Source organism: Marmota monax, unplaced genomic scaffold, assembly GCF_021218885.2.
Source record: "Marmota monax isolate L192 unplaced genomic scaffold, Marmota_monax_Labrador192_F-V1.1 WCK01_AAM20220418_F8-fsc00102, whole genome shotgun sequence".
NCBI lineage: Eukaryota > Metazoa > Chordata > Mammalia > Rodentia > Sciuridae > Marmota > Marmota monax.
This window is the reverse complement of record NW_026692494.1, coordinates 5,305,555-5,323,708: the sequence shown is the minus strand read 5'-3', so window position 1 is coordinate 5,323,708 and position 18,154 is coordinate 5,305,555. Positions and strand designations below refer to the sequence as shown.

The window sequence follows — 18,154 nt, the reverse complement described above, 5'->3', positions numbered from 1 at the left end:
ACACCTGGGTGGCTCCCGGAAAAGCTCCCCGGAGTTGGCCAGCGCGAGAGGTGTCCCAGGACGCTGCAGCCTCCCCGGGCCCCAAGCACCCCAGTCCCAGGCCCCCCTGCCGAGCGTTGGTCACTCGCTGGACCTTGGGAGAGGCCTCTGCTTCCTTCTGGTGAACTGTGCACAACATCAAGGTGCCCTTCTATCCACAGGCCGCACGGCCCTCCCCACTTGTGTCCAGAATTCTCCTCTCCCCAGCTCTGTCCCCAGACACCAGCCTCTGGCACCGCCCTGGGCCTCCTGCCCGGCCCTGTCCACTCTGAGGTGCCTTATCTGAGACGCTGCATGCTAACTGCTTCAGTCCACTGTGACATGTCTCCGTTGTCCTGGGAGAGATTACACAAAGCCGCTCAGAAAGCCCGAAGGAGGTTTTGGTGGGCGTGTGACCTGTGAGTCACTCGGAGCGTCTGAGGCTGTGCTGTCATCGTCCTGAGATGCTCGTGGTGTTTGGGAAGGGCCCTGCATTTCATTTCCTGTGGAGCCTGTGGACCAGCGGCCACCACTAGATGAGGCCCCGTTGCCTTCTGTGGAGCTTCTCGGTCCAGCTGTGCATGGAGGACATGGGGCACCAGCATGGACTGGACCAGGTCACAGGCACAACCTCCTGCCCCTGGGCATTGGCCCTGCACTCGGCAGACATGCTGGGCAGTGCAGGGTGACCCCTGCTACTGGGGAGCCAGGAGTCTGTCCTCCTCTCGTCCCCACCCACCCGGCCCCAGGGTGCCATCTTGGGGAGTCTGTGGGAACGAGTCCCCAGGTGAGGCCAGCGGCTCACCAAGCCAGGCTGACTCCCCCAGGCCCTCCCACACCTGCCCTCCCCCCGACTCTGCTGTCCAGGTTGACCCCCAAACACGGACCAGCCAGACTCACCCAGGGACAAAGCACACACCCTCCCGCTGGCCCTGCCCCTAGGGAACCCAGGCTGCAGCTGACAGAAAACAGGCCCCGACATCCTCAGGCAGCCCTCACGACCTGCGGATGTCACCTCATGGGACAGAGGGGACGCTACGGGTGGGAGTAAGTCAGGGACGCTGAGATGAGCCCACAGGGTCCTCCTGAGAGGAGGCAGGAGGGTCCGAGTCAGAGCCGGGAGGACGCTGGGCCGCTGGAGGTGACAGCTGCAGTGTGGAGGGACCTGAGGACCTGGTGCTCAGTGAGAGCCAGACACACAGGCCACAGGACACGTCAGGGCAGGCAAGTCCAGGGCAGGACATGTTTGTGGGTACAGGGCTGAGGAGGGGTGCCGCCCTCGACCAGCGCGGGCAGCTGAACTGAAGGTCACTTGAGGGAATCTCCTGGACACCAAGTGAAGCAGACCCCGCTTACCTTAAACGGAGCTCCAGGAGGCTCCCGGCCAAGAGGGCAGGTCACAAGGGCCACGAGTAACGACCCCTGGGCTGCGGGAGGCCACGCCTACGCCCGAAGGCACATTCTGCTACTTGGAGGATCTGGGCATCGTCTTGGGCCACTACGAAAGTGACCAGGTCACTACGAAGGTGACCGACAGAGCCTCTTTCACTCTTGGGAAGGAAATGCTAGTCATTCAGCATGACGGCCCCCCACAGAGGGGACTCCTTTGAGGATGATAGATTGTTCTAGAACTAGATGGTCATGATTTCCTGAGGACTAAATTTTTACTTTTAAATTTGTTTTGGTACCAGGGATTGCACCCAGGGGCACTTAACCACTGAGCCACAACCCCAGCCCTTTTTGTTGTTTTGAGACAGGGCCTTGCTAAATTACTGAGGCTGGCCTTGAACTTCGGATCCTCCTGCCTCGGCCTCCTGAGTTGAAAGGGTGACTTTTACGTTCTGTGATTTTCAGATTTAAAATCATAAACGTTTTGAAGGCTGCACATTCCCGAGTCTATGACTGTAAGTCACAGTGGAATAAATCACGGCTCTCTTGACTGTGCTCCAGGTCAGTGTCATGAATCGCCCACTCTCGGAAGCAGATGTTCCTGGGTTCTCCGCACTTCCTAGGAAGCCCTCACCTCTGGAGGTCCCTGGCAGCAGGGGACAGCCCATATCCCGCCTAGCAGGCGGGGAACCCAACAGCTTTCGTTAATCTGGATGAATTTTGAAGCAAAAGGATATCATTTCAGTCAATTATGAATCCATACTGATTTTCACATTTATTTTTGGTGCTGAAGGTTGAACCCAGAGGTGCTCTACCCCTGGAGCTACCCCTCCAGTTTTATTTTTTTATTTTGAGACAGGGTCTCACTAAGTTGCTGAGACTGCCCTTGAACTTCTGATCCTCCTGCCTCGGCCTCCTGAGTCGCAGCGATCACAGGTCTAGCCACCATGCCTGACTGGTAATGCTTTTGCATGTGTTCCCTGCACACATTCTGGGTCTGTCTATTGGATTCTTAGCATTTTCCTTCTAATTTGTAGGAACTGGTTTTTTATTATGGTAAAATATGCATGATGAAAATTGATATGCAGAGCTCAGAGTGAGGGAGCACAATCACAGGGCTGTGCAGCCATCCCCACCACCACCTCCAGAACTTTCCACCTCCCCACATGAGCTCTGCCCCTTCAGCACTGACCACTGCCCCTCCCAGCCTGACTCCTGCCTGCTGCTTCCTGTCTGTGGATCTGAGACCCCAGGGACCTCTTGGGTGGATGCTGCAGCCTGTGTCCCCTTACAACTGGCTCTCTGCACGGGGTGCCCCGTCCCCAGGTCTGTCCTTGCTGGGGCAGGCGTCAGGCTGTCCCTCCCTCCCAGGCTGAGCGGGGGCCCCCTCCTTGGGAGGGGACACGTGTGCCCACTCAGCTGTGGATGGACATGGGCTCGCTCCCGGTCCTGTGGTTGCGGTCTGCTGTGAAGGCAGGTGCCGTGTGTTCCGGGCCCTGCTCCCCACACCCCCGAGGGCAGCTGCCGTGGCCGCGGTCTCCACTCTGAGCTGCCGCCCGCCTTTGACTGGGAATCCTCTTCAGGTAGTGCAGTGCGCAAGCGTGTGCCACAGAGAAGCTGCTCCCTGCTCAGTGGCCAGAGTGACCTGTTTAGATTGTACGGTTCAGCCTCACTGGTGACGGCGGCTCTCACCCGGCCTCTTGCCCAGGAGTCAGACTTTGGCATTGAGAGTGGGGTCCACGGGTTAGGGAGCGAAGGGCAGGTTGAGGACCTTCCCACCTCCTGCGCCCCGAGGAGAGCGCTGCCCCCCACCCAAACCGGAGCCCCCCCCACCGTGTGCAGGTGTGCAGATCCCTAAATAGCCCCTGCCACAGACTGAAAGCCCCCTGGGGCCCAAGGCCACCTGTGTGTACCCAGCGGTGACAGGAGGGGGATGGCGCGGGGCCCTCACCAGCGTGGCCAGGGAGGGAGCAGGGAGGAGTGGAGCCAGCGGAGAAGCACTGGGGCCTTTATTGAGTGTGAGTCACTCTTGACAAGGGTTCCACATGGTATCAAAACGGGCAGAAGGTGGGTGTGGCACAGCTGGGGTCTTAGAAAGAAACCACCAACGTCCAGGGGCAGGGCGGGTGGAGCTGCTGGGGACGAGGGTCTTTGGGGCATTTGGCAACAGAGTCCCCGACGGGAGGGGCTGGGACCACCCGAGTCCCCAGGCTTTGGGGACTGGGCCTGGGGCGGCCTGGCCAGCCAGGGGGCAGAGCTTTGCCTGGCTGGCCTGTAACTGTCCTGTCCCCGGGCTCCAGCCGGGGTCTGAGGTCCTGTCCTGCCCCGTCCCCCCAGCTGGGGTGGCAGGACTGGGTCAGTTAAGGACCAGCCGGAGGAGCTGGGATGAGCTGCCTGAGGGCCCAGCGTCTGCCTGGAGGAGGCCGCTGCTGGACCATCAAAGGGACAGGGCAGAAAGACAGACAAGCACCTTCTGCCATCTGCCATCCCTGGAGGCCACTTTGTTCTGGGGTCACCTTTGGGGACTGTAGGAGAAGGCGGCATGTCCTAGCTCATTCTGAGATGGCCAGGACCGCTCAGATTCCCCAGGTGGGGACTGGACGCGGATCCTGAGATCAGCGACCCCTCCCTCCAGTGGGGGCCCTCGCTGGCCGGGCACCCTGGAGCAGGCGGGGAGACAGTGCCCGCTGCTCCCAGGCGCCTGCCCTCTGGGTGGGTGGGCCGCGGAGCCTCCTGAGAGCTCCTCCCCTGACACACTCGAGGGACCTGAGGTGACCAGAGAACAGTGCCGGGGACGTGTCCTACAGGGCGCCAGCGGCAGCCCGGCTGCGAGGGAGGCTGCTCCTGGAAGCTCTGGAGAGTCACCTGCAGGGTCAGGAAAGGCCCCGGCTCAGAAGGAAGCTCGGGCTCCTGCCAGTCGCCACCTCCCCGAGGCCCAACCTGTGGGCACCTGGTGACCCGGCTTGGGGACGGGGCAGGGGCACCTGGAGGAGGAGGCGGGCAGATGAGGATGGGCGACCACTCGGGGGCAGCTGACCCTGAGTCAGGCAGCCTGTCCTTCCCTCCAGGCCAGAGCATGTCCCAACCCTGTGAGGCCCTGCAGGGCTGGGCGCTGGGACCCGCTGGCCGAGAAGCCTCAGTGTGGCCGAGCCCGGAGGCCCGGTCAACCCTGACCCTCCGCCCAGGGCGTCCCGCTGCCCAGCCATTCCCTGGGGTCACGGCTGTGGGGCGTCACATGGGCCTGGGCTCGGATTCCCAGTGCCCGTCCTCTGCCCTGGCGGGGCAAGTGGGGGGAACAGGGGTTTGGCCACGGGGGGCTGCCAATGCTGGGGCCAGGGTCTACTGTCCTCCTGGGAGACTGGTGGCTGGGGACCTGGACAGTGGGGACAAAGGAAGAGGCCGGCCATGCAGGGACAGACACCAGCTCCAGGGTTAAGGCTTCTTTTTGAGAGAAATGGGTGAATTGTTCCCGGTGACCCAGGCGGTCAAGCGGGGGCCAGTCTCCCCCAGGAAACAGCCCTGCCCTGCCACCCTCGAGAGGTCGCTCTGGGGCCTCCGCCGCCTACCCCGGCCCTGGCATTCTGGCACTGGCCCTGCCCTTTCCCGCCTCCTGTCGGGTGGGGCAGAGGCCGGCTGTCCTCTTCTGGCCAACCACAGGAGTGTGTGGCAGACCCCAAGCCCCGGCCTCCTGGACCAGCCATAGAGAGCCGGGAGCTGGACAGGCCTGCCCTGCGCCTGTGCCCTCTGGGAGCCGCGAGGAGGTACCCGGAGGGCCGCCCAGGCCCCCCGCCACGTCTCCTGAGCTGTGTCCCACCCAGTGACCTCTCCCTCTGCCCCCGCCCCAGGAGGGGGCTGCCTGGGGAGTCATCTGGAGGCTGCGGGCCCTGCCCCACTGGCCTGCAGGGGCGGCTGGGCGGGGACCGTCCTGGCATCCGCCCCGATGTCTGTCGGGTCACAGGGGCAGCCTGGCTGGTTTTCTTGGCCCGGCTCCGGGGCCCGGGGCCACCAAGGTCCCCGCTGCTTAACACACGGCTCCGGAGTGGCTGCAGGGTTGCAGGAGGGTGCCCAGGGCTCCTCTCCGGCCTGCGCCTGTGACCGTCCTTAGAAAGCCCCGCCCATGACACCCCAAGCTCCCAAGGCCGCGGGGAGGCAGGCCATGGGCCCTACCCTGGGTCTCCCTCCTGCCCACCAAACGTGGAGAGCTGAGCTGCCGCTGCCCCCCCCCCCCCGGGGCCACAGGCCTGGCCTCTGAGGTCACTGGAAGGTGCTTCCCGGGCTCCGTGCCACGGGCTGCACCCACCAGGCCCAGACCCCCAGCCTGCACTTCTGTCTGAAAAATGGCCACGTTGACTGGGGAAATGAGGACGGTCCAGGGAGGGCCACCGAGCAGCACAGTGCCCCACGACCACCCCCCACCTCAGATCCCCAAAGCCTGTCTGTGACGGGTGGGCCCCCAGGGACAGGGTGGGGCCGAGTAGCAAATGCCACACAGGGGGTGACATTTGGCATCACAGGGTGCGTTTCACAGACGAGCCCCTCCCCACCCCGGAAGTCCACCTGTGCATCCTCCCACAGCTCAGCTTGGGTCAGCCATGAGAAGCGGGTTTCAGCGTGGGGAGTGACACTGTTTTAAGTGGAAGGGAGGAATATTGCCCGCAAATCTCATGATGTCAGCCTCGTCCCACCCCAACTTGACCTCCGCTCGTCACACAAGGCGCATCCCGGCAGCCCAGCGTGGACTCTTTGCAGATGCCCCACTTAGAGGGAATTGCTGCCCTCCCGGCCTCCTTGCTGAGCCCGTGACACTGAGGGTCCTGGACAACCGCTGGCCGCGGACTCTGGCTGTGTGTGTTGGCGACAGGCAGGGCTGGGCGTCCGGCGTGGCCTGGAGGGGCCGCCAGCCCAGCACTTCTCAGGGCTCAGGTCTTGGCTGAGCTCGGTGGCTGGTGCGGGCGGCTACAGGATGGTGCAGGGCTTCTTGTCCTTGAAGGGGTTCTCGGAGGCCGGCACGCCCACCAGCAGGGGGTCGGACCTGGCGTGCTGCTCACAGTAGCTCATGAGCTCCGAGGAGGCTTTGGAGACCTGGGTGGGCAGCAGAGAGGGCCGGTCAGGGCCGGCACACGGCCTGGCCACGACACCGGGGAGCCACCCGCAGGGGCCAGGCGGCAGCTGCAGTGAGGGACCCGTGGACCTGGCACTCAGTGAGAGCCAGACACACAGGCCACAGGTGTGCCCCAGTGACAGGAGGGTCCAGGACAGCAGGATCCAGAGACAGGACGTGGGCTGGCAGGTGCAGGGCCCGGAGGGACGGAGGCTGCTTTTGGGGTCAGAGTTCTGGAACTGGACAGGTGACAGCTGCACGACACTGTGAATGAATCCAATGTCACCAAAGGGCTGGGTGCACTCAGCAGAGGAGCATGCCCAGCCTGCGTGGGCCTGGTCCCACCCCGCACGGCAACAGAGAGGAGATCCCAGGGCGAAGTCTACGCGGGGTGACTTGACCCGTTTTACTTTGTTTTTGTACCAGGGATCGACCTCAGGGCCCTGACCACTGAGGTCAGCCCTGTTTTGGATTGTATTCAGAGACAGAGTCTCACTGAGCTGCTTAGTGCCTCACCATTGCTGAGGCTGGCTTTGAACTGAGATCCTCCTGCCTCAGCCTCCCGAGCCCCTCATCCGGCTTTTTACCACATTAAAAAAAAAAAAAGATTAAAAATAATCATAACAAATAAAGAGCTGAGCATCCATAGGCAGGACTGGGCTTTGAACAGAGGGACCAGGGGAGATGGGCCTCTGGATTCAGGAGACACTTAGGCCACCCAGGGAAGGACCTCGTGGCGTTGGCACGACCCAGTGGGTCCTGTGGGTCCTTTCTGAATTGTATCTTTCTGTTGCAGCCTGAAGCCCCTGGGGCCTCGGTGACCCTGATGGGGCTGGCCCTTCTGGTCACTGGGGGGACCTGCCCCGAGGCCACACTCCCTGTTTCCCTGTCTGCTTCACTGTGCCCACCCAGCAGGGCTGCAAGGCTGGGCTGCAGGTGTCCTGACCAGGTCCCCAGGATGACGTCCGTCTCTCCTGGATCTCAGCCTGGTGGTGCTGTGTCTTCCTGGGACCCGGGGACCTCCCCAGGCTCTTTTTCTTCTTTTTTTAAACAATTGCTGTGTGTTTGGTCCTGAGGATTGAACTCGGGGGAGCTGAACCACTGAGCCGCACTCAGCCCTTTAGAGTTTCTGAGATGGGCTCTTGCTAAGTTGCTGAGGCTGGCCTTGAACTTGCCATCCTCCTGCCTCAGCCTCCAGAGTCACTGGGGTGACAGTTCTGCGCCCCTGCACCCAGCTTGCAACCTCTGGTTTCTGTCCGGGATGCCTTCAGCCTATTCTCCGTCCTCGCCTATCCTGGGACCCGGAGAATGCCTGAGCCCCGTCCCCGGGAGCCTGCTGGGCTCCGCCAAGCTGCCCAGCGGGAAGCTCCTGCCCACAGACAGTGACAATCGCCACTCTAGGAGCACGGTGGCTGCGGGTCCACCGCCCCAGACGTCCGGTCAGAGAGCCAACCCCAGCACCCAAAATGGACTCCAGACCCTGCAGAGCTGGTGCGTGGCCGCAGCAGGAGGGTGCCCCTCGGCCCCGGGGGTGCTGGGCCGGCTGGGCCCCGGGTCTGCTGCCAGGACTCTGCAGTCTGTCCCAGCTCCGGGGGCTGGGCAGCCGCAGGCAGGACGGGGAACAGGCGCCCCTGCCGCGGCTTTCAAAGGGGCACTGGACTCCGTCAGTACCTCGGCCAGCTGGGTGCTCTCCTCTTGGCCCCGGGGAAGGCTCTGATGCTCAGGTCAGTCCTTGCGGGGGGACTCTGGGACTCAGACGCCCGTGGGAGGTGTCCCTGACCTCCTAGCTGGATCCAGGCTGGCGCAAGGACCCTGGGGCTGTCTCCAACTGCCCCTCCGCCTGGCCAGCAGGTAGTCTGTGTGTCCCCCGGGGAGCCCTGGGCCAGCCACCTTCCCCATGAATTCCCAGGCCTGGGGGACTCCATGGTGGTCAGAGCAGCGGTCCGCCTGGCCAGCCCTGGGCCCGCGGCTGGTCAACACTAGATGTTGCTACGAGGTTCCTACACGTGAGGAGCTCTTGCTGTGTGGGCCACTGACCTCTGAGCCGCACCCCGCCCCTTTTATTTTATTTTGAGACAATCTTCTAAGTTGCTGGGGCTGGCCTGGAACTTGTGATCCCCCTGCCTCGGCCTCCCGAGCGGCCGGGATGGCAGGTGAAGCCACCGCGCCTGCTCTGATGATCCTTCTTGTCGTTGACGCTGAGGGAAGCAGGGGACCCTCCGTGGTGAGGGTGGGCCTTGGCCCGGCTGGAGCCCCGGGAAGGGTCCGGCCCCAGACCTCCCTCCCGGAGCGCCAGCCCCGAGCTCTGGCCTGGCCGCCCACCCACGGGGCCGGCTCCTCACAGCCGTCTGAGGGCACCACACAGGCAGCCGGGCACTGCTGACTGCAGGACGCCGCTGACACACGTGTCCTTACAGCGTCATCCTGCAGGATCCGAGACCTCGCGAGACCCCAGGCGGAGGCAGGCGGGGTCTGGCTGCTGGCCCTGCTCTGGCTAGTGCAGCGGGCGGCTGCAGCTGACCCTCCGGGGCCATGCTGGCCACAGGGCCTGTGTCCCGTCAGGCCTTTGGGAAGTGCCCCACAGTGCTCTCTGCAAGGGGGACGCAGTTTGGGAGCAGGCGCCCTGAGAACTGCCACTGTCCACCTGTCGGCCAGCAGGGCCACGGTCGGCCACCGGGAGGCGTGGGCGTGAAATCCACCTGATGCACTCCCCACCCGGAGCGTCCCCACCAGGCAGGAGCCGGGTGACAGCACAGGGCTGGTGGCCGAGACCCAGGGCTCAGTGAGAGCACAGGCCACAGCGTGACCAGTGACAGCAGAGGCCAGAGGCCGGATGTGGACCTGTGGGTGCAGGGCTGGGAGGGGACAGGGGCTGCACGTGGGGACAGGCTCCAGATGTCCTGGAACTGGACAGTGGCAGCTGTGGCCTGTCCTGTGGCCACACCAATGGCCACTGAGTTGTGCCCCGGGGACGGAGCAGAGTCCGCCCGGCGGACAGGCCTGGACACCCCGCTCTGCTGTGGCGTTCCGCGGCTGAGCCTGGGACCGGCTGCAAGGTCCTGCTCCTCCCTTAGAGGAATGGCAAAGCTTCCCCAGAAGCAGAACTCACACGGCCAGCGGGGTGCCCGCCTGCTGGGGGGCCGCCTGCCGCCTGTCCCGTCCCATGGCCGTCCACAGCCGCGGACGCCACGTCTTCACAGTCACATCTGCTGCTCTTTCTGCTGTGAAATGGAAGCTCAGAGACCTGGAGTGTGTGGCCCAAGGTCACACAGCCAGACGCAGGGGCAGAGCAGACCTCCACCCCCTGCTGGGCCCGGGGGCCACACCACCAGCTGGGGTGTCCCTTGTCCCTGGCTCACCTTGATGCGCTCGATCCCGGCTTCGATGCGTAGCTGCTCCACCAGCTTGCGGGCCTGCGCTGTGTTGTTGGTGGCTGACATCGTCTGCCATCAGCCTGGGCCAACGTCCAGGAGCTGTGGGGACACAGGGACATGAGCCAGCTGGCCACACCCAGGGAGGAGAGGCAGGAGCCCCTCCCAGAAGGCTGCCCACTGCTCCCTGCAGAAGAGCTGTCACGGAGGAGGGACACCGTGGGGACAGGGTCAGGCTTTTCTCTGACCTCTGCCCTGCTCCGGGGACCCCTGGGCTCTGTGGACATGGCGGGTCCTCCTCGGGGCCTCCTGGCCCAGCAGGTGCTGCCTCCACCCTCGGGCACAGCTTCCCAGCTGTGACCAGGCGTCCCTAGTCAGCAGAGTGGCCCTGGGGGCAGGAGGTCCCTGGGCCTGCTCCCCCTCCCCCCTTCCCTCAGCGAACCCCACAGGGAACTGAGCCTCCCCAGGGCGCAGCACTGGACGGCTGACCCCGCCTGTCCTGGAGCCCCATGGGGAAGGCCCAGGTGGGGAAGGGAGGGCTGGCTCTTCCCGGAAGGTGGCCCCGGTGCTGGGCTCCACCAGCAGCTCCAGGCACCAGCTGAGGTCCCCGGCTGGAGGGTCCACTCAGCTCTGCAGGGACGGCCGGGCTTGGCACAGGGCCTGTGTGAAAGGTCCTGCTAGTGTCCTGGGTCTGCGGCCCCAGCTGGCCCCAGGGGCTGCCCCCGCTGGTCCTGGAGCCTGGAGCGAGCACCCCGCCCCAGGCCCAGCTGTGGCTGTAGTCTCTGCCGCTCTTCATGGGGCCATCTCCAGGGACTCCTGCCCCAGGGACGCCTGTCACTGCACAGGCCACTCTCCTGTGCCCCCTTCTGATGACATTGGCAAACGCCTGATTCCAAATGAGGTCCCACTGGGGGGCATGTTGGGGGGACACTGGTCACCCCAGGATGGCCCCCTTGAGGGAGGGGCCTTTCGCCTGAAAGAAGACCCTGGTGAAGCCACCTCAGCCTCCCCAGGGAACCTCAGCCAACCAGCTCAGGGTTGTCCACAGGCTGTCCCCACTGCACCCAACCACACCTGTCTACCTGGCACCAGCCCTGCATCCCTAGGAACCATAGGGATGTATTATAGAAGGGACAGGAGGGAGGGGGAGGGAGGGGAGAGGGAGGGAGGGGGAGGGGGAGGGGGAGGAGGAGGGAGGGGGAGGAGGGGGGGGAGGGGGAGGGGGGAGGAGGAGGGAGGGGAGAGGGAGGGGAGGGGGAGGGAGGAGGGAGGGGGAGGGGGAGGGAGGGGGAGAGGGAGGGGGAGGGAGAGGGAGGGGGAGGTAGGGGGAGGGAGAGGGAAGGAGGGAAATGGAGAGAGGGAGGGAGAGGGAAGGAAGGAGGGGGAGGGAGGGAGAGGGAGGGAGAGGGAAAGAGAGGGGGGGAGGAGGGGGAGGGAGAGGGAAAGAGAGGGGGGGAGGAGGGGGAGGGAGGGAGAGGGGGGGGGGAGGGGGAGGGAGGGAGAGGGAGGGAGGAGGAAGAGAAGGAGAGGGAGAGGGAAGGAGGGACAGGGAGGGAGGGGGCGGTGGCTCTGGGCCCAGGGGCTTTGCTGCCTGCTGAGGTCAGTCCTTCACGTTACCGGGTTCTGCTGGTGGGGCCCTGGGCGGTCAGTTTTCTCTCCCCACACACTTCTGTTCTCTCTCCTCTTCCTTATTCAGAGGCGCTGGGGATGGCACCCAGGTCCTCACGCAGCCAGGCAAGCTCTGCCCCTGAGCTGCACCCAGCCTTCTGTGTCATTCATGAGTCTCACTGTGCCCAACAACCGAGCCGCACCCAGCCTTCATCTTTATTGTCATTTTCGTGGTGCTGCGAATCCAACTCAGGTGCTCAGGAGGCCAGGCAAGCCCCGCCACTGAGTACCCCAACCTCACCGGGTTCTCTTCCATTCTGTGACGGGGCTTGCTAAGTTGCTGAGGCTGGCCTTGAACTTGCCGTCCTCCTGCCTCAGCCTCCCCAGCCGCTGGGATCTCAGGTGTGGCCACTGTGCCCAAGTCCTCATTTTAAAATCATATTGGTAATTTTGTGCTCATTGGGTTTTACGTGCAATTTTAAGTGATGCCAGAGCCGGTCTCTGTCCCCTTGCGGAGACAGTGGGTCCCCACCCACATTCCTTCTGGCCAGCTCTCCTGGCCGTCACTCCCTGAGGGTGGCCTGGACACAGTGCAGATCCTTTGCCCCGTAGGATGGTCCTCCCAGGCTGGCCTTCACCCTCACCCTCCCGGCCCAGCTGCGTCCCCAACATCTGGAAAACGCTACTTTCTTCTTTCCCACACTTCCTCCATCTCAGGACACTGTGTGAGGGGAAGGAACATCTGGAGTGTGGCCTTTTGGGACTGGCGCCCCCAGGCTGCTCACTTACAGTGCTGAGTAGTACTCCACTGCACAGCAGACCAGGGGCCAGCACCCCCTGTGGAGGACCTCTGTGCTGGGATGAGACTCCTGGGTGCTGAGGCCACCCCCAGCCCTGGGTCTGCCCCTTGCCTGTCCTGAGTAAAGCTGCGTGACATCTGTGTGGTGCCCACAAACATCTCTGCGCCTCTGAGACAGACGCCGAGGAGTGGAATCACTGGGCCACGCGGTGAATGTGTGGGTGTTTTTTTTTAAGAAACTGCCCAAGTGTCTTCCAGGGTGGCTGGTCATGCCCTTTGGTGGTCCCCCAGCTGCGGGGACACCGGCTCAGTCTCCGATCTGGGAACACCCGTCGCCTGTTTATTTACGCAGCAAAAATCCCACTTTTCCATCCAATTGTGGTTTGGTAAGCGCTGACCTAGGGGTCTCAGCAGCAGGGTGAATCTGTCCCAGGACCACGGGGCCACACCTGGGGACAGCGTGGTGTCACACTGCGGTGTCCTGCCTGCAGTCAGTGGGGCTGGGATGCTGCTCAGCACCCCCAGGACTCACGACCCATCCCAGATGTCCCTGCTGTCGGTGGGAGCGGGCACCACAGGGCCTGTGGGTGGGCGCCCCTGGGTGCTGGGCATCGAGGCCAGCTCCATCCCGCCCACTTCCCCTGGGCAGACACTGGCCAGGTGGCTGAGCGAGGCCAGGAGGCTGTTCCCAAGTGAAGGCATCTCCAGGTTCCCAGAAATTCCCACCCACAGAGACTCCGGGGTGGGGGGTGGGGGAGGGAGAGCCCGGCCCCGCTCTTCGTGTGTTTGTGTGTGTGTGTGTGTGCGTGTGCATGAGTGTGTGCACACAGTGGCCACTCCTTCGAGCACGCGCGCACACACACAGACGTCTGTGCCCCTGCACCTGCAGCGCCTCGGCAGGCGGCCAGGGCCAGGGCACGGCCAGGCAGCTGCTGTAGGAGGGAGAAGGGCGCGCTTGCGGTGCCCAGGACACGCACGGCCACACCTGGTGACACAACCACACACCACACACTCCCAGGAGGCACAGGCCGCCCCTGGCTCTGCTGGACGCCCCTGGTGGCTCTGCCCAGCGGCTGCCCGGGGGCGACAGGCCTCCCTCCAAGGCTCTGCTGTCAGGGGGACGTGTGACCCTGGGGCAGTGCGGCCTCCCTGGTCTGGGGCTCTGGTGTGGGCCTGCTGCTGCATGACGCCCTGGGTCAGCCCACAGGTCCCCAGCTGCAGGCCTTAGCACTGCCCTCCCTGAGCCGGGCCTGCGGCTGTGGCTCCCGAGGCCCCCTCTGGACTGGCCAGCACTCCAGCAGGCTGCACCCTGTGTGTGCGAGGGCGAGTGTGCACGTGGCCCCAGGCATCTGCCCCTGTGCGTGCGCTTATGGGCGTGACGTGAGCGCGTGGCACGAGTGCCGTGTGCACAGCATCTGTGTGTGTGCGTGGCAGGTCTGTACACGGTCAGAGCGGGTCAGCGCGCTCGTGTGCACACACATGGACGCCTGTGTCCCTGCACCGTACACCTGAGGTGTGACTCAGACGCCTGCATCACGGCCATGCACGCCGCCCCTCCTGACTGCCCGCTGCGGCTGGTGTCACCGGCCACCCCTGACTCAGGGCAGCCATGCCCCCAGGGATGGGCACGTGTAGCCTGAGTCAGCAGGCGCGTTCCTCACCAGCTGCCTGGCCCAGGCACATGATGGCCGGGCAGCAACCTGGCCAGGCCTGCCTGGGCCTGGTGGAGTCTCTGAGGGCCCCAGCAGTGGGCAGGGCCTCAGGGCCGGTGGGAAGGGTGGAGCGGGGGCCACGGGGCCTGGCCAGGGGTCAGCAGGGGTGCAGGCTCCTGACTGTGGCCTCCGCCTGCCCGACAGGCACGCTCAGACTCCCACAACCCAGGGCCGCTCTCTAAAAGTAAGGCTCTAACCAGCGCTGCTGCCCGGGGCTGGCCTCGGGGCAAAGGGCGGGGGAGCCGCACCCCTCAGGCCTCCACGGAAAGGCCAGGTGCCCGCCCAGGGCCCTGACCACCTAGAGCAGCAGACCCGGCCCGGACCCCAGGCCCAAGCTCACGGGGCGGGGTCAGGGCCAGCAGCACGCAGCCCCTTGGGCCCTGGGGGGTAGAGGGGCCTGTGGGCCTGGCCGGTCATGGTCCAGGGGCGGCAGGTTGCTTTGGGGCTGAGCAGTGTCCCTGGCCTCCACCCACAGACAGGACCCCCGTCCCCACTGAAGTTTCCCACGGAGCTGCAGAAAGAAAATGTGGGGCCCAGACCAGGCCCCCACGACTCCGTCACTGAGAAGCTACGCTGGAGCCACCGCGCTCCAGGCCAGCAGGGGTCCCGGGTGGACATGCGCCAGCACTACGGAGCACCAAGGCAGCGGCCGGGACATGGCGCGGCCAGCACCACAGGGGCCCTCTGCACTGCTGACCAGAGGCTGAGGAAGATGGACGCAGCAGGCCAGAGGCCCGTCCCTCCGGCCCCCCGCGCCCGAGCTCACCAGCTGGCCATCCCCCATCCCGCTGCAGCAGGGCCGCGCTGGCCTCCCTGGTCTCGCACAGTGACCTTGTCTCTGCTGTCCGTTCCGGGGTGGACCCCAGGGGCAAAATCAAAACCAGAGGCTTCCTGGAAGGTGCAGGGCCGGGCACCCAGCAGGTGCTAGCACGGCGGGCAGGACGGAGCACAGCGTGCGGCCACCTTGGGGACGGAGGCCCTGCAGGAGCCACTGCCCCTCCTGGCCCACGGCTTGGGTTTCCAGTCTCAGCTGCCCACGGCCAACTGTGGCCTGAACCACTCCAGGAACCCCCAGAGCGAGCCCTCCACAGCTCCGTCCCCACTGGCCGGGCCTCTGTCCTGCGCAGTGGTCAGCCGGCTCATCTCCACGCCCATCCCAGGAGCCACGTTGGGGTCAGGCACCCGCAGGGCCAGGCAGGGCGACCCGACCCTGTGAGCGGCTGAGTGGGAGGTGAGGGCGGCGGGCGGAGGCCCCAGGCTGAGCGGGGTTGTCACCAGCTCCCTGCAGCGGCAGGGCCTCGCGGGTCACCTGCAGCCACACAGCCACAGGTTTCGCCGGCACAGATGGCGGTGACCAACACCGTCCCCTGGTCCCCAGCTCACCCCACCTGGCCTCTTTGCAGCTGGCCGGCGACTCCCCTCTGTCCTCTGTGGCCTCTGCAGGAAGTCCACACAGGGAGTGGCCTGTGCACCTCTGGCCACCCTGGTCCCCATGTCCCCCTTGGGGCTGCCTGGGCCCTTCTCCTGGCTGAGTGGCATCTGCTGTAAGAACAGAGCACTATGGGAGTCCAGTCACCCATGGGGACAGGGTGGCTTCCAGGTTTGTGACTGTGAGCAAGGTGTGGACAGACACTCGCGCAGGTTCGGGTGGCCCACGGGCTCCCGTCTCCCTGGCTGGACGTGGGCAGGGTCCCGGGTTCCCGCCCACGGCGTGTGGGGGGCCAGGTGGCTGCTCAGTTCCACACTCTAGGGTTGTGCAGAGACCCGTGGCGGGGCTAGAGCAAGGTCCCCAGGTCACCAACAGTGTGGCCGGCTGTCCAGTGCCCCTGGGCTCAGTGTCCCTCACCACGAGATGTTCAGGGTGGGACAGGGACAGCCCCAGGTGGACCAGCTGCGCTGGCCAGTCTGGACGAGAAGGCGGCCACAAGGTGTCCCTTGACTGGCCACAGCCTCTTCCCCTCCAGGAGCCTGACAGCCGCTGGTGAGCCGGTCCCCTCAGGGCGGGGCTGGTCCCCAGAGCCGAGGTGCAGCTGCTTGACCACAGCCAGGGGGGTCACAAGGCCTGCCAGACCCCACCTCCAGGCCACGCGCAGGTGGCTGCTGGCCCCTGCAGAGCCCCTCTGGGCCTGGGAGACAGCTACGGAAGGAGCCGCTTCCAGGGGACTTGGGAGACTCAGGGCTGCACGAAGCCCACCAGGGCCTGACCAGCGCCTGTTGGGCCGGAGTGTGGGACGGTCCAGCCGCTCGACCACCTGGTGCTCAGGGAGGCCCTGTGGGCCCAGGGGCAAGGCTGTCCCCAGCCACCTGGAGCCATCTCACCCTCCCCTGCCTCCGCTGCCACGGGGGACCCTGCACGCAGCGGTTGGGACAGCGGGGACCTGAGCTGTCCCACAGGGACGCAGACTGGCCGCATCTGGGTCAGCTGTGAAACAGAAGCGAGAGGCAGCCCCGGGGCAGTGAGGTCTGTCCCGGGCAGTGGGGACCCGGGGTCTCAGCGTGGTCTGCGTGGCCGTGGCCAGCACGCGGCAGACCTGATATCCCCGAAAAGGGGCGAGGACCCCACCCAGCAGGGGGATGGGGCTGCCGCACGTCATCCCGTGGTGTGTCCACTATGACCCCCCGGCATGGTGGCCGCCCCTGTGGGCTTGGGTCCCGTCCACGATGCTCTTCCAAAGTCCCCACACCAACGTCCCGTCACACGCCGCCACCCGCGGGCACACTGCTCCTTGCCACCTGCTCCAGGTCCACTCAGGGGCACCGTGTGGCCTGATTGTCCCTGCTCCAGCACAGTCACGCGGTCCTCCGTTTGGTTCCAGGCCACACTGTAAAGCCACTTGGTCAGGCCCCACTCTGCTGCATGTCACCTGCGGCCACCAGATGCGTGTTCTCGGCACGGCTCAGGTTCCTGCCCCTGACGGAGGTGTCCTGCGCCGCACATCCGGCACCTTCACCCGCCATCTGTTGGCGGCTGCACCCCCCGTGTGTTGGCCGTCTGTCACGCACGCGTCCCCGGGTCACCGCGCACTGCCGTGTCCGTGTGTTCTGTGTTCTTCACACTCTTAGGTCTTCACACTGGCGTGGCGCCCAGAGCCGGGTCACTCACACACCATCAGGGACTCGCGGGTCTGCAGCCCTGACGGTCGGGCTGCTGCTGACCTGTGCGGACTTGGCCTGCGTGTCTGTCACCAGCTGTTTGTGGGACCTCTTGTGGGCTTTGTGTCCTCCTGGCGGGTCTGGCTGTGGTTTTGACATAATCGTGGCCTCGCAGGTGGTTTAGATAACCTGGAGGCCCAGCGCGGGTCCCCTCCCCTGGGTGGCACTGGCGGGGACGTTGGCTGGAGGTGAGGGAGATGAGGAGCAGCCACCTCAAAGGTGGCCAAAGGCTCCAGCTGTCATCTCAGACCCGGTCAGAGGGATGATCTGACAGGACACGGCCAGTGGCTCTCAGGTTGTACCCTGGGCCTTCACCCACCCTGGCCTCCATCCTTCCCTGGCCTCCATCCTCCCCTGGCCTCCATCCTCCCCCGCCCATGTTGGGACAACCATGACCTGTCTCTGGGGACAGAGCCTGAGGCCTCCACCCCAGCCTCTTTAACGACTTGTTTTGAGACAGGGTCTTGCAGAAGTAGCCCAGGCTGGCCTCCAACTCCTCCGGCCTCACTCCAAGCTCTCTGGGCGGCGGGCGGGCATCGCCACCCTTAGTAACTGGGAGATGCCGCTGCACAGGGCCCAGCCGGCCAGCGGCTCCAGAGGCGGGGACCCTGGGGCTGGTGCTGCCCTGGGCAGCGTGGGCCTGAACCCTGCCTGGGTCCACCAAGCCAGAGGCCAGCGGCCACGAGGGCGGGCCTCTGCCCTCCTTCAGAACCCGTGACGACCACCAGGCACAGGCCCAGCTGCTGTCCGGGGTGAAAGCGAGGTGACCAGGCCATCTGCACCCCGTGAACCTGGACGGGCAGGTTTGCGGGAAGCTGCTGGGAGACCTGGCTGGCTGGCCCCAGGCCACTCCCTGAGCTGCCTGGAGGCGGGGGCGGGTGGGCCCACCTGGCCTGGGGACCTGGGGCCCAGTGCATGTCCTCCAACACCAGAGAGCAAGAAGCCACACCAGAGACGCGCCTGGGAGCACGCACCCAGGGCTCTGGGAGGGTCCCTCCCTCGC

At 65.1% G+C, this 18,154-nt stretch overlaps 1 protein-coding gene across 4 annotated transcripts in view; it reads right to left on the bottom strand.

Moving 5' to 3' along the window:
- Positions 1-3,399: 3,399 nt before the first annotated feature.
- Positions 3,400-18,154, bottom strand: part of Gng7 (G protein subunit gamma 7) — a 73,892-nt gene continuing 59,137 nt past the window's right edge. For all 4 annotated transcript variants that reach the window (XM_046444201.1, XM_058579233.1, XM_046444203.2 and 1 more), the window contains exons 3-4: positions 9,868-9,981; positions 3,400-6,489 (exon numbers count right to left, since the gene is read on the bottom strand). In XM_046444201.1, the coding sequence (XP_046300157.1) occupies positions 6,364-6,489; positions 9,868-9,948 (207 nt within the window). In that variant the 5' untranslated portion in view covers positions 9,949-9,981 and the 3' untranslated portion in view covers positions 3,400-6,363. The remainder of the gene's footprint in view (positions 6,490-9,867; positions 9,982-18,154) is intronic.